Below are 15,937 nucleotides of genomic sequence, written 5' to 3' on the forward strand. Positions count from 1 at the left end.
TCCTTGACCATAGTAAGGGAGTGTTTCAAGTGAGAAGGAGGGATCATCATTCAAATTCAACCAATACATCAGGTGAGAGAAATGTCTCTTGGACTCGGAGGACCTGGCAAGCGCTGTCTTCTGGTGAGGAGGGAGTAGAGGGCGGTGGACAGAGATCCAAAAGGAAGGAAAGGGAGGCGGCAAGCGCTGTCAGCTCTTTCCAGAAGTGTGACTATGAAAGGGAAGAAGTTAGGTAGCAGCTTCTGGGGTTATAGGATCGGGGAGGTGTTGTTATTTTTGTTTTTTGGCTTTTAAAATATATTTAAGCTGGAAGAAGCTTAGAAATTTTTAAATAGTGTTAGAAGAGTAAAAGGAAGGTTGAGGACACAGGTTGTGGGAGAAGGTGGGAGGGGATCCTGGGGGCATTGGCCCAAGGAAGGGACACTTTTCCCACTGCACCAGGAAGGAGGAGCTGGAGTACAGAAGTAGGTGATTTTGAATGACTTCCGATGGGAAGTTCTGTAAATTCTCTCCTGATTGTTTTCTCTGTGAAGAAGGTGATGAGGCCTCTTAAACACTGCCAAAATTAGAGCTGCTTCTCCCTGCAGGGCTGGACCTTATGTATTGTCTCTTAATCACAATGAAACAAAATTTCAGGAAGAGAACCAGAGATGGGCCAAAGAGAGGTTACAGGGCTTTGATTTCTGATGCATAATAATGCTAAACAGTATTCAGCTATTTTCTTCTACCTCCAGGTTTCTTCCTGCAGGTGGCGCTCATCATCCAGTCCAAACCACCCTGGGCCCCTGCAGGGGGAAGTGGGGAAGATACAGAACGGCCAGCCAGGGCTCTCAGCCACAGTGGTGACTGTTTCTCTTCAGGGCATTGTCACCCTTTCCCTTCAAACCACAACTAAAATTAGCACCCTCCTTTAACCAGTTTAGGAGTCCAGAACTGGGCAAACAGTTTATCTTTTTCCTCACACCATCGTTTTACAAAAAATAAAATCAGAGAGAAATAAACTATAGTAGAAGTTGTAGCAGGCCATTTCTGGATTTCTTTCAAGGATTTATTTAATTATTAACAGTGTATTTTGTTCCACATGGTCTGCTCATTATTCCTGGGTTGACTGCGAAGAATCTATCAGAGAATCAGGATGTCAGGTCTTGAAAGCCAAGGGGGAAAAAAAAATTCTAGAAGGAGCAAATTGTTAACAATCATTAGCCCCTGAAGTACTTTGTCTTCTCTCCTCAGTTGTTTTGACCCTTTTCATTTGTTGAACCCATACCCTCCCCCCTCCCCCAGCGTGCTTATCCTCTCTCAATTCTCTGTCTCCATAGGGTGTTTGCCTCCTGAAACTCATTTCCTTCCAAGGAAGCAAGCATCCTCTCAGGGCCTGGGGGAGAGCAGATTCCAGCAGAGAGGTGGCCATGTTTACATGGCTGTTCCCTGTTTCTCTTTCCACCAAAAAGTCATGGCTGATCTTAATAGAACAACCCACATCCGCATTTTGGGGCTGAACTTCCCTTTCTCTGCTTCATCAAAATTTCCCCTTTCAGCTTCTCTACAAACTTCTATAACCTAGCATCAGACTCCTTTCAAGTTCTCCACAAGCCAGCGTCAGGCCCCCCATTTCTCCCGCTGAAGTACATATTGGGGAAAGGGTTGGCTTTCCCATCTGTCCTGAATCAGTGAGTTGTGAGCACTTCATGCCAAACTCTCTGCCTCACTTTGCTCCTGCAACTGCTGGCCTGGTCCCCCAAAACAGGATGTGACCTCAGAAGTGAGGCAAGCTACCCTGCCCATTACCACTCCAAGTTCAGTCCTCAGATGGAGTCACCTGATGGACACGCACCAGTTTGTGGACTTATTCCCTGTGCTCCAATCCCTTTTAGGAGTTTCATCTTCTTCACTCTTCCACAAGGAATGTCTCTGATGCCCCCACTCTCTAGTATGGTAATCCCTAATGGTATATTTTCCCAAATAAGAGTCATTTAGGGGCTTCCCTGGTGGCGCAGTGGTTAAGAATCCGCCTGCCAACACAGGGGACACGGGTTTGACCCCTGGCCCGGGGAGATCCCACATGCTGCAGAGCAGCTAAGCCCATGAGCCACAACTACTGAGCCCGCATGCCACAACTACTGAAGCCCGTGTGCCTAAAGCCCATGCTCTGCAACAAGAGAAGCCACGACAATGAGAAGCCCACACACCGCAACGAAGAGTAGCCTCTGCTCGCCTCAACTAGAGAAAGCTCATGCGCAGCAACGAAGACCCAACAAGCCAAAAATAAAAACAAATAAATGAATTTATTTTTTTAAAAATAGGGGTGTTTCCAAGTGAAAAAAGGTCATTTAGGTTCATTAATACTATAGTTGGCTGGGAAGTGGAGGGAGACCTCTGCAGAAGAGTCCAGAGCCTACTTGATCTTTCCAAGTTCATGTGATGGGAAGAGTAAAGCAGAGTAAAGATCCTTCTTGGCCATTCAGTAGGTACTGAATCAGACATACATGCACGTGTCTCAAGACAGGCATTAACTATCAGCGAGAGTACAACCTAGATCATACTAAAAAAGAAAAGCATACAATATTTTATTCCTACACCATACCATGCATGATCACCAGTGATGTACTGTTAAATATTGAGCAACTTGCTCTCTGGAAAAAAAAAAAAAGTTTACATGTATGTGTATGTTATTATAAATTTTACTGACATAAAGGTTGTATAGCACATAGTTTACAAATAATAATAAAATGTATAATATTCTTTATTGTAAATTTCAAATAGTCAGTTGATTCTCACTGAATGTTTCAAAGATGTTTGCCCAACTCTCATATTTGTAGCCAATCTATGGTTGCAATTGATGAATGAGGGTAGTTCTGATATAAACACTGGTCATTGGTCGATACTTTTGTTTACACTAAAAAGGGAGATGAAGGTGAAACAATGAAGACATGTGTCAGAATTTCTGTTATTTGTCAATGACATGGGCTCCTTCTTTGCTGAATGGGATAATAGTTTTCAACTACCAGAAGAATAATTCCTTTACAAGGTTATGGCTACAGACATGACATACTTTTAAATTTAGTCTACCTTATTAACATATTCTCCATTACTTTCTTAAGTCTTAATCAACAAAACAATAAATTAAGCCCTGATTTGTAGTGTTTTTCAATTCCATGGTGTAAATATTCTCACCATGGCTGATTTTAAGCTCCCAGTGTGATAGCACTGAATGCAGAGTTGGGAAGAGACGAACAGTAGCATACCAGTGTATAATACTTCTACCATACAGTAGACATAAATAACTCAAGAGTACAGATAATAGTAAAGTGTAGTGAAATAATTAGAAAATGATGAATCTTTTAAAAATATAATCCATTTTATTATAAGTTTATACAATGTAATTCTAAATAATGTTTTTTAATAACTGGCTCACAAAATTTTTGAAAATTGAACAATCAGTTCTGGTGAGCCAGTATGACCTACCTCCAGCACAAAACCGTACTACTCTTTTCGCATCAGAGGTAGTATTATCAGATAGAGCAGCTGGTACGCTCTCCCCCCTCCCAACTCCTCCCACACACACCTTAGTACAATTGTTATACTAATATTCTCCTAGTCAAATAGGCTTTAAAGCTGATTGCTTCCTTTCATTCCTATGGACAATTAGTCACCAAGATATTCATTAATCTGCTCATTACTTTTGAGAATTCTACCCTGGAAGAAATAAAAGCGTAATGAAAATCATAAAACAAGGACAAATGCAGTTTAAAATATTAAAGTGTAATAATTAATACAACAAACTTATGAGAAAATTAATATTACTTCCATTTTACTAAGAGGAAACCGAGGCACAAAAAAGGTTAAATATCTTGCCCCAATGTCACACAGCTAGTTAAAGGTCAAGCTGGGATACAAACCCAGGCAACCTTACCCTAGAGCTCAACCTTACGATACCCTTGCACAGTGATGTTCTGCTCAGATCCCTTCTATAGGGTAATAAACCCACTCCCCAGCTGCTGGTCATATCAGCTGTTGACAGTTCACAGCAGGATCTCTCACTGGCCTTACCTTTGCTTCATCTCCCCCATCAACTGTTTCCTCATGGCAGAGAATATTTATATCTCCTATATTTGAGTCCAGTTCTACCCACAGGCTAGGTTAACCATATCATACTTATGTGGCCCGAATAGCAAAGCTGTGGTTGTGACGGTGTAGGGAAATGGGGTCTCTCATGTGGTGGGTGATTTGTTAATTTCCCCTTGTAATTTTGCCACTTTTTGCTTATCTGCTTTTGCTTAATTTAAGGCTATATTGGTTCAAGATTTTTATATCATCCAAGTGAATTGTTTCTTTTTGTCATTAGTGAGTGCTGTTTTTTCTCCTTTATTAATTCTCATTGTCTTAAAGTCCATTTTGTCTTATATTAAAACCACTTTAATTTGGTTAGTCCTTGCTAAGTGTTACGGATACCTTGAGTAGGTTGGCCGCTTACTCAAAGGCAGTCTCTCCTTCCTTGTTAGGAGCAAAGTGCTGAGGTAAAGGAAATGCCCCTTCAGACACACAATTGACTCACGGTTCCCTTCTCATGGAATTGGTTTAGGTACGACCTGTGATCCAGTTCTAGGCAAAGAGATATAAAGGGAGTCTGCCATCCATTCCTTATATAGAGACACTTAACAAGAAATCTCTTTTCCCTCCTTTTTTGGGGATGTTATCAGGTGGGATATGCTGATGAGAGATACTGCAGCCAGAAACACTGAGAATGGCAAATTGAAGAGAGAGAAATAGCCCAGGTCCTTGAGGGCATAATTGAGGTACAGAATCAGCTCTAAAACCACCTACCTCCAGATTTCTTATTGAGTCAGTAAACGTCCTTGTTGTTGAAGCCCCCTTTAGTTTTATATTCAGTTGCCTACAGCTGAACACATCAGCCAGTCTTGGGGGAGGCAGTTCTCTGCAGGCTCAGATGAACTTCCAGTGAGGGATGAAGCTGTGACCTGTCAGCAGCAGATGTTTCTAGCAACTGAGAGAAACTCTAGTCATTCCTAAAATGCGGATCTGGATAGACACCCTTGTATCCTCTTCAAGGTATTAAGAGTTAGGGTAATATGATGGTTAAGGTCTGGGTCAGACAGACTTGGGTTCAAGAGTTATTCTGGATTTTAACAGCTATGTGACCTTGGGCAAATTAATCAAAATCTATAAATCTTGGTTTTCTCAACTTTAAAAAATAAGTTTAATAGTACTCTCCAGGAAAAGTTTTTTTCAGGATTATATAAGACAAAAAGATAAGTATATAAAGAGTATCATATACTGTCTGACTTCATGTGTTTCAATTATGCTGTTTTTTTCCTCTACTCTTTCTCTATTTTTAATTGCATTGATTTCTGCTTTTATCTCTACTGTTGTCTTTCTTTGGTTTGTTTTGGGTTTAACTTGCTCTTCTTTTTCTAGTTTCTTAAGATAGAAATTTGTATCATTGACTTGGGAACTTTCTCTTTTTTTTATAAGCATTAATGTTATAATTTTTCCACTAAGTACTGCTTGAGCGGCATCCCATCCTTTGTTTGAGGGGGAAGGTAGGGAGAGGGTGATGAGGAGTGATGAGGTGAAGGCTTCCTTCTGGGGCTCCTTAGAAAATGCACGGGAGGGAATCCCCTGGTGGTCCAGTGGTTGGGAGTCGGCCCTTTCGCCACAGGGGCCCATGTTCGATCCCTGGTCAGGGAATTAAGATCCCGCAAGCCGCAAGACATGGCCAAAAGAAAGAAAGAAAGAAAAGAAGAAGAAGAAAATGCTGCACTGGAAATCTTGGTTACCAGCTCTTGCTCCAAGATCATATCAGTTCTATGGAAATGGCTAATAGTGGATTTTAGCCCTTAAAATCTATCCTTTGTCTTCTATATAAACCACAAAGTTTTCATTTACTTAACTTTATGAATAAATATGACTACTTCTGGCTTTAATTAAGGAAAAATTGTAATTGAGAACTACAATTTACAGGTGTAGACCATCAGAGAGAAAAATATGATTTAATTACATGTACGACAATAACATTGTGTTGGGGGTCCCTATACCACCCCTTGGGTTCAGTAATTCTCTAGGAGGACTCAAAAGATTCAGAGTACAGAAACACTCAACAGTTGCGATTCATTATAGTGAAAGGATACAAAGCAAAGTTAGCAGTGGGGAACAGAGCATAAGGAGACTCTGGAGGAGAGATGGTCTTCTCCCAGTGGGGTCACATAAGATGCACTGAATTCCTCAAGCACTGAACTATGACCACGCATGTGAAATGTCTACTATGGGGCCTATTACAGACTCAGTGCCCAAGGTTTTTATTTGGGGCTGATCATGCAGGCAGCCTCTACCTAGCACATACCAAAATTCCTGACTCCTTAAAGGAAAGCAGGTATTCAGCACAAATCCCGCTGTTTGTACAGACAGGCACTCTGTGAGCCACTCTTTATCAGTTAGGGAATTGGGAGACCCCTCCCCAAATCAAAGATCAGACTCCAGCCAGGACCAACCTTACAAGCAGGCCTTTCCAAGGATAACTGTGTTAATTAACTCTTTTCTGCACAAGCATGTTCCTGTCAAATCAGTTGGATTAAACCACATTCTTCAAAGCAATAACTTAAAATATAATGTGGTCACCTGGAATTACAAGCTTTTTATAACTAAATAAGCCACAGGGTACAGGAAAAGTGACTTTTAACAATGCACTATCCAAATCTGTTTTTATTAAATCCTGTGTCTTTACTAATTTTACTTTAAGGAAGGGTAAGCTGTGACAAAGTGAGAGAGTGGCATGGACATATATACACTACCAAACATAAAATACATAGCTAGTGGGAAGCAGCCGCATAGCACAGGGAGATCAACTCGGTGCTTTGTGACCACCTAGAGCGTCCTTAAAAAAAAAAATTTTTCCTCAAGTCCAGTGAGCAGTGGTCAAATCCAAACTCAGCCAAAAAGGGAGTCATAAAAATGCAGTTCACAGCCAGAAACTAAAATATTCAATTCACAGACTTGAGTTGACACAACTTTGCCCACAATTTGGCCACATAGCCAGAAATTTCAGAATAATTCAGAGGTTCATAAAAATCCTTCCCCAAACTCCAGGGAGACTATGTCATGTTCTTGAGTCTCCTCTCTTATAGCTCAGTCAGTTCCACTTGAAGCTCATTGCCCTGGTGGGAACCCTGAGGTTTGCAGTCCAAAGTCACTCAGAAACAGAATGGATGATCCATACTCAGCCACAGTTTTAATCTCTTTTGAGGTGGTCACAGTGATGCACCACCCAGGGTCCACTTTAAGGAGGGACTTGTTGACTCAGCTGCAGGAAGTGCTATCAGCCGACAGCCTTCAGCTTTCGGCCCATTAGGGATTACAGCAGCTGCAGAGCTACCTTGCCCAGGGTCATGCCCTTCCTGGGGCAGCCCTGATCCAATGACTGATTCAAGTGGGAGTATTAAGACCCAGCCTTCCCAGCCAAACCTGGGACAACTCTGATGGGCCATTTTAATGCTCAAGCACCCCTTGGGGTCAACTGAGCCTGTCTTCAGGCCTGCATTGCAGCTTGACCTCTTTGCCCAATCCAGCTTTCTCTGTCTCCCTTCTACAGGTGCTGACCCCAAGGGCATTCCCTAGTAAACATCCTGTATGTTACATTTCATGTCAGCAGCTGACCCCTGGAGAAGCCAGCCCGTAACATAATTGGGTAGGACATTTTAAAGCATCTTTTCATTCCATTGAATGAAGGCAGATCAGCAATTGGGAACAAGGGCCATCTGCTCAATCCACGTGTCTTTCCCAGCCCAACCAGAGCACCTTCTGAAGAAATCGGCAGTGTCCTTCCTCCTCGCAGTCTCAAATTCAAGGTATTTGGATGTTATATTATCATCGGTCTGAAACTACAATCTTGTGAGTTAGTCTACCTACAAGAAGGTGCATACCTTACAACCCTTACATTCTAGAGGTCTTTGTTCTATGGAAGAGGTTTGGTAATTTTTTCTGTTTCCATAGGCCAGTCTTATGCCTGAATTAAAAGAAATAAAATATCTATCCTACATATCAAATTCTTCCCTAATTGCCTTAATCTGTCACTGAAATCAGGACATGAATGTAAAGAAATTTTAGTATAAATTACTCTCTTTCTATATTCGGCAATGAACCTAACTTTTAAAAAAGTTAGAGCTGAGTACATTATTCCAGTTATCTTTTGCTGTTTAACAACCCTCCCCAAATATAGTGATATAAAACAATGACGATCACTTGTTACTATTATCTCTCCAGATTCTGGGCTCACACAGGCAATCTCCCTCAAGGTCTCTCGTGTGCCTGGGGTCAAACTGTGCATGAGGCTTGAGTCGTCTCAAAGGCTGTTTTAGCCTCACACGTGTCTGGTGCCAAGACTGGGACAACTCAGACAGCTGGGGGCTGGAGCAGCTGGGGCTCCTCTGGCACCACCTTCAATATGTGGGCTCATCACATGGCCTCTCCAGCATGGCAGCTTCAGGGTAGCTGGACTTCTAACATGGCAGCTCAGCTCCTAAGGCGTGTCGAGAGGGACAGGGAGGGAAAGAGAAAGAGAGAAGAGAGAGACCAATGCTGTATCATTTTTTATGACTTAGCCCTCAAAAGTTATGCAGTGTCAGTTCTCAGCATTCTGTTCATTAGAAGTGAGTCACTAAGGCCAGCTCATATTCAAGGAGAGAGAAATAGACTCCACTTCCTCACAGGAGGAGTATTTATAAGAATTTGCTGACATGTTTTAAAGCCACCGCATATGCCAAACTTCCTTTTGAGCAGAAAAGCAGTTGAGCCTCCTTTGTTTCTTTCTTAGCTGGTGTTGCATTCTGGCCAAGTGATCCTGTTTCTGTGTACATTCCAGAAAACTTACAAGAAAAATGACAAGAGCCAACATTTATTTAGAGCTTATTTTGTGCTGGTAATCTAAGTTCCCAAGTTCTTGATCCTGTTTTGAATTATTCTCCACTTAGTATGCAAATAAAACATCTCAAGTCCCCATCCACTGCACTGCGGGACAGTCCCTCCCCAGTATAGCTCTTTTCAGGGGACTACATTTTCTAGAGAAAGTCCACATTGAAATCTGCTTCTTGGCTCCTGTTTCCACACTGCTCCTGTGCTAGAGACACCATCCCCTCTTTTTCCCCCAAATCATCACTAGCACATTCACTGAAGGTTTGGACTAATTACATCTTAGTGCAGGAATCAACTTCCAGGTCAATGTCACTCATAAGTATTTCCAGGAATTCATCAGCCATTTCCTATCTAACCATCTCCTCACTCAGTGTTAACATGGAGAGGTCCTCTCCCACTCTCTAGATCAGCAGTTAAATGTTGGTAGCCACCCAACTGAAGCCTGCCCTGAGACCTGCTTTCGAAATTTGAATTAGATGCTAACATTGTAACAGTGTGAGTTTCCATTAAACCTCAGATTTCCAGCTTCTCTCGGGAAAAGGCAGGACAGGTTACCGATGTTCGGTTTACCTCCTCGCATGTCAGCAATCAAGTAAGTGTAGCCAGTATCAGCCGATCCCTGGCTTCTGTTCATTGAAAGTTCCTTTGGCCCACTTCATTCATTACAGTAACCTCCAGGTCCTCTAGACATTTAGGTTTGCAACCCCTTGCCCTAAGATCCACTTCCTCCTCCACCCCTTCCCCATGTTCCCAGGCCCCTACCGCTCCTCTTTGCACCCACACAAACCCAAAATTCCACTCACTTTATGATACTAAATAACTCAGCTTTTTCATTATCTTGCTCATACACCTAGTCAACTAGACCAGGGGTCAACAACCTTTTTCTATTAAGAGCCAGATAGTAAATATTTTAGGCTTTGCAGGCCATATGGTCTCTGCTACAACTATACAGTTCTTCTGTCATGGACCAAAAGCAACCGTTGGGGAAATATCATTAAAAAACATTATCTTCTGCCAACCCAGAAGACCTCGCCACAAAGTAGATGAGAAAGAAAATAGTTTTATTATTGATTAAGTATTAAACCAGAGTGTGGTACTCATCACAGGCAATCCACTAAAGGAATTTAGAAGACAGACAGAAATCTCACCTTTATATATAGCCAGGCACATACAGCCTGTTAACATGCATGGCCTCAAGAAAAATAACTAGTCCTCAAGTAAGAGGCCTTGACAACACCACTTGTTACACACAATTCATCCCAAATTGACCTGGTAATTGGGGTGTCCATCTGTGTTAGCTAATTGCCTTTATCCAAAAGAATAACACAACTTCTCACATCTCTATGACCTGTAGGTAGTTACAACTTGGAGCCAGTTGCTGGTGAAGTTAGGCTCCTACCCTCCTAGGGAAATTGGGAGATGGAGTTCCACATTCCTTGATGACTGCATTTCAAAGAGATGGTTCCCATATCTTTGAGTTTCTTTCTTTTTTTTTTTTTTTTTTTTGCGGTACGTGGGCCTCTCACTGCTGTGGCCTCTCCCGTTGCGGAGCACAGGCTCCGGACGCGCAGGCTCAGCGGCCAGGAATCTTCCCGGACCGGGGCACGAACCCGCGTCCCCTGCATCGGCAGGTGGACTCTCAACCACTGCGCCACCAGGGAAGCCCCGGTTCCCATATCTTTGAGAAAACACTCTTAGGTTGTAAAACTGACCAGAGGCTTTTTTAGCTTTCAAAAAGTTTTATGTACATCTCAAAGGGACAGAAAAAGCATTAATAATTGCAAGTTTTTTCTAAAGCTGAAATGGAAAGTGGAGGGGAGATTTCTTCCCTTTTCAACACCTGAGCAAGTTAATTATTTTTAAATTCATCTTTGCTCTTATGCAGCCATAGAATGTATGTAAACAAAGGAGTATGGCTGTGTTTCAATGAAACTACTGTGGACACAGAAACTTGAATTTCATTTAATTTTCATATGCCATGAAATATTATTCCTCTTTTGATTTTTTTTTCTGAAACCATTTAACAATGTAAAAACCACTCTTGGCTTGCAAGCCGTGGGGTGGATTTGGTCTGCAGACCATAGTTTACCAACCCCTGACCTAGACTATGACAGAGATGGGGATTCCACATAAGGTGCTTTTCCTAAAAACAGTGAACCACGGATTTTGCCACTGCCTTGGAAGCCAGTAGTCAGCTGCTCTCAGTTTTTTGTTTTAATTAGTATTTCTACTAGACTCTACACATTTAGTCCCTGTATTAATTTCCTAGGGCCGCTGTAACAAAGTATCACAAACTGGGTAGCTTAAAACGAAAGAAATTTATTCTCTCACAGTTCTAGAGCCAGAAGTCTGAAATCAAGGTGTCAGCAGGGTTGGTTCCTACTGCAGGCTCTGAGGAAGAAGGCTTCTCATGACTCTCCCCTAGCTTCTCATGGTTGCCCCCAGTCCTTGGCATTCTCTGGCTGGCAGCCTCACCACTCCATTCTCTGGCTCTATTGTCACATAGTGCCTTCCTGGCATCTGCCTGTGTCCAAACGCCCATCTTCTTGTAAGGACACTAGTCATCAGATTAGGCTTTACCCTAATGCAGTATGAGCTCTTTTCAGCTTGATTACCTCTGCAAAGACCCTGTTTCCAAATGTTACAATTATGGGGGTGGGGTTAGGACTTCAACATACCTTTTGGGGACAAAATTCTACCCACTGCCATCGCACTTCTCAGATTACTTTGTGGCATGTGGCTAGGAGCTAATGGTTCCTTTCTGCTCATTTACTAGGAAATATTCTTTTTTGCTCACAGTCTTAGTTGAACTAAAGGGCAGCAGAATATGCCACCCCAAAATATGACTGTAGGAGTTCAAGGTGTGCCACCCCTAAAATATCCTGCTTTGGTATCTTGATTATTTTGAGCTGTAGGCACATATAAAACAGCGAATGCAGGGAGAGGCTTTCTCTGATTCCCCTTATCTGCCTAAAGACAGATCCTCCAAAAGGAACTCAGTTGTCATAAATCCGCCCACACCCAACCCCACACCCCCAAGAAGTTTCATCAGCCAGGGGTGATCAACTCTTTTTGCAGGAGAGGGTACTGGAAGTTAACACCTCACCTAGACACACTTTGTCACAAACTATGATACCATTCATCTATCCTTCTAAGGGCCCTTCATTTTTCCTAAAATTCATTTACTCTCCCCTAAGAGATCTACATCCCCCTCCTCTTTCCCTATTAAGATGGTATTTAAGTCTGGATTCTAAACCACCTCGGGTAGTTATTCATTCTCCCTGGGTATCTCCCACATATACATGAGGTGTACATGCAATAAACTTCTGTTTGTCTGTCTGTTGTTAATCTGTCTTTTATTACATGTGTCTCAGCCAAGAACTCAGAAGGGTAGAAGGAAAGTTATTTCTCTTCCCCTGGACTAGGGTGAGCCACTTGGTCATCATTTACCTATGACCTTTAGCTGCAGTAAAGTTCCCATAACCAAATGGAAAGAACACCATCTTTCCATCTATCCAATCAAGAAGGCAGCAAATAACTGTATTTCTATAAGCCAGTTCAATGTCCTGCAAAGAAAATCTTGCTCTCATTAGAGCAATATTACATTCTTCTGAGATGTAATTTTAGCAACTTTACAGAATAATTCACTCGAAGTCTGTTGATCTTAACCCGACTAGAAACATTCCCTCTATCTGTCCTTTTGCCTCCTTTACCTCTACATATTCATTGTTCTTTTACCATTATAATGGGTGTGTATACACAATTTGGTATTCTTCCTCTTATGTAACGTGATTTAACCAAATGTTTTCTATTTCCTGCATCATATTTATATTTATATTTTTAGTATATCACTAGAGTATATCATTTTGATATACCACATTAGCTTCTATATTTTGGCATTGTTAGGATCTTAGCTTTCTTTCAGTGTTTCAATATCATAAAATAAACATTGTTTATGTAGACTTTTGGTTTTTATTAAACATTATTTCCTCAGGATAAATTCTATTACTTAGTGGGGGGTTAGGCATATTTATGATTCCTTCAATAAAGTACCATTTTGCCCTTCAGAAAGACTGGCTCCATTTGCCTTGCTATCATTAATGCATGATATCTGCTTTCCTCAAGACGTGCAGGCTTTGGGTTTTATCACTTTTCAAAAGTTTTTCTAAGTGTATTTTTAGGTACAAAATGAAACTTCACAGTAGGTGAAGTATTACCAACAAGGTTGACTGAATGTTTTAAAAATCATGATTTAAAATCATGTTTCTCTCGTGCGACTATCTTAATCATTTGTTTAAGGGACAGTTGGTATTTTTGCCCATTTATATGAGCTCTTTATACTTTTCAGTTATTGAACTTTTGTGTTTATGTGCAATTTCTCCATTCTTCTGAATTTTTAAAATCTTAGCTTTACTGATGTTCTTTCCATCAAAGCTAAAACTATCTAAGTATTGAACCTGTCCAACTTTTTTCATTTCTATTCCATCAAACGTCAAAAAGTGATTTCCTCTAGTGCTAGTCTGTTCACATACATGAGAGTGTATTTGTTTTGATTTTTAAGCATTTAACTTTCAGTCCACCTGGAATTTTTTGGAGAGTATGGTGGAGGGTGTGGGTCTTTTTAATACTCTCATTATTGATATTCTTATATACCAAGGGTCTCACATTGGTTACCAACAGATTTCAATGTCGCCTTTCTCACCCCCTGGCCATCTTGGCGGCTGCTCTTAGTTGGGGGTGTCCCGCACCTAAGGCAGGGAGATGGTGGCCGCAAAGAAGAAGAAAAAGTCACCGGAGTCGATCAACTCTGGGCTCCAACTCGTTATGAAAAGTGGAAAGTATGTGCTGGGGTACAAGCTGATTTTGAAAATGATCAGACAAGGCAAAGTGAAACTGGTCATCCTCGCCAACTGCCCAGCCTTGAAGAAATCTGAAATAGAGTATTATGCCATGTTGGCCAAAACTTGTGTCCATCACCACAGTGGCAATAATATTGAATTGGGCAGAGTGTGTGGAAAATACTACAGAGTATACACACTGGCTATCATTGATCCAGGTGATTCTGATATTATTAAAAGCATGCCTGCACAGACTGGTGAAAGGTAAATCATGCACAATTTTTCTTTAACAAAACTGGCCAGAGCTTGTTTTTAAACAAACAAACAAACATACAAAAGATTTTAATGTCTGCTAGGACAAATCCTTCTCATGACTCCTTTTGCGTCTAGAATACTCTTTGATGTTCTTGCCCATTTGTTTTTCCACATAAAATAAAAATTATGTGAATTCTATGAAGCATTTTATTTCTAATCAGTGGCTGGTCACCTGAATCCAATAATGTCATGTCCTGTTCTGAGTTGAGGCTGAGTTGCAGCCCTGGTAAGGCTCAGTCTACCTCAGTTTTACTCCTGTCTCTTCAGGATTTTCGGCAGAAATCCCCCTGATGAGTCCAGAATTCTAATCCTTGTCTCACAAGATTTTGGAAGGCTCTGTTCTGCTTGCAGAAGTTTTCTGCTTCTGTTTTTAGAACTCTAGACTCGTGCATCCCCAGAATTTAACAGATGTTCTGAAGGGACCTCCCAAATCTCCTGCCATAGCTCTGCTGATCTGTCTCCCAGCTCTGCTGATCTGCTCTTCCCTGGGTGGGAGCCCTGGGATCATCAGCCTCGGGCCCACGCCCAGGATCAGCAACTAACACCTGGGTGAAGTAAGTGGCTGCAGAAGTCAGCCCTCCCTCTCCAAGATTCTCCCTTTCTGGAGTCTCAGCCCCTCCGGTTCTCTCTTGTTGACTCAGCAGCTCTCCTCTGCCTGAAAATAGATGATTTCTCTATTTTGTTTCAATTTTCTGGCTGTTTTAGGTATGAGGGCTGGTCTGTCACAGTCTAATCCAACTCAGTTAGAAATAAGTTCATTTCACCTTAAACATTTTCATTGTATCTTCTTATATTTTAAAACTAAAAAAGTTTTTAACTGAGATAAAAAAAACAAAAAAAACCCACCATGCCACTTCACACCTACCAGGATAACTAAATCAAAAAAGGCAGACAATAATAAGTGTTATCTAGGATGTGGAGAAAGTGCAACACTCATAAGTTGCTGATGAGATATTAAATGATACAACCACTTAGTAAAACAGTTTTGCAGTCCCTCAGAAAGTTAGAGTTTACTACATGATCCACAAATTTCACTCACAAGTAGGTACATATTCAAGAGTGAAACATATGTCCACACAAAAGCTTATACACATATGCTATAGACAAAATCTTTGTGTCCCTCCAAAATCCATAAAGCCCTAATCTTCAATGTGATGGTATTTGAAGTTGGGGTCAGATGGGAGGTAATTAGGTTTAGATGACATAATGAGGATAGAGCCCCGGATGGGATTAGTGCCCTCCTATGAAGATGAAGAGAACAGATCTCTCTGTCTCTCTCTTTCTCTCTCTCCACTTTGTGAGGAAATAGCAAGAAGGGGTCATCTACAAATCAGGGAAAGGGCCCTCATGAAGAACCCAATCATGCTGGCATCCTGACCTCAGATTTCCAGCCTCCAGAATTGTAAGAAATTAATATTTGTTTTTTAAACCACTCAGTCCATGGTATTTGTCGTAGCAGCCCAAGCTGACTGAGACAACAAATATTCATAGAAGCTTTATTCACAACAGTCAAAAATTAAACAATCCATAATCTCCAAAATATACAAATAGCTCATGCAGCTTAATATCAAAAAAACAAAAAACCCAATCAAAAAATGGGTGGAAGACCTAAATAGACATTTCTCCAAAGAAGACATGTAGATGGGCAAGAGGCACATGAAAAGATGCTCAACATCACTAATTATTAGAGAAATGCAAATCAAAACTACAATGAGGTATCACCTCACACTGGTCAGAATGGCCATCATCAAAAAAATCTACAAACAATAAATGCTGGAGAGGGTGTGGAGAAAAGGGAACCTTCTTGCACTGTTGGTGGGAATGTAAATTGATACAGCCGCTATGGAGAACAGTATGGA

General features: G+C 41.3%; 1 protein-coding gene across 1 annotated transcript; it reads left to right on the plus strand.

The window, feature by feature from the left end:
• The first annotated feature begins 13,686 nt into the window (after window positions 1–13,686).
• Window positions 13,687–14,031, plus strand: LOC102992978 (60S ribosomal protein L30-like). Its single transcript, XM_024119997.1, has one exon. The coding sequence runs from the start codon at window positions 13,687–13,689 to the stop codon at window positions 14,029–14,031; it is 345 nt and encodes a 114-aa protein (XP_023975765.1).
• The last annotated feature ends 1,906 nt before the right edge of the window (window positions 14,032–15,937 follow it).

The sequence above is a fragment of the Physeter macrocephalus genome, chromosome 1 (assembly GCF_002837175.3).
Source record: "Physeter macrocephalus isolate SW-GA chromosome 1, ASM283717v5, whole genome shotgun sequence".
Taxonomy (NCBI): domain Eukaryota; kingdom Metazoa; phylum Chordata; class Mammalia; order Artiodactyla; family Physeteridae; genus Physeter; species Physeter macrocephalus.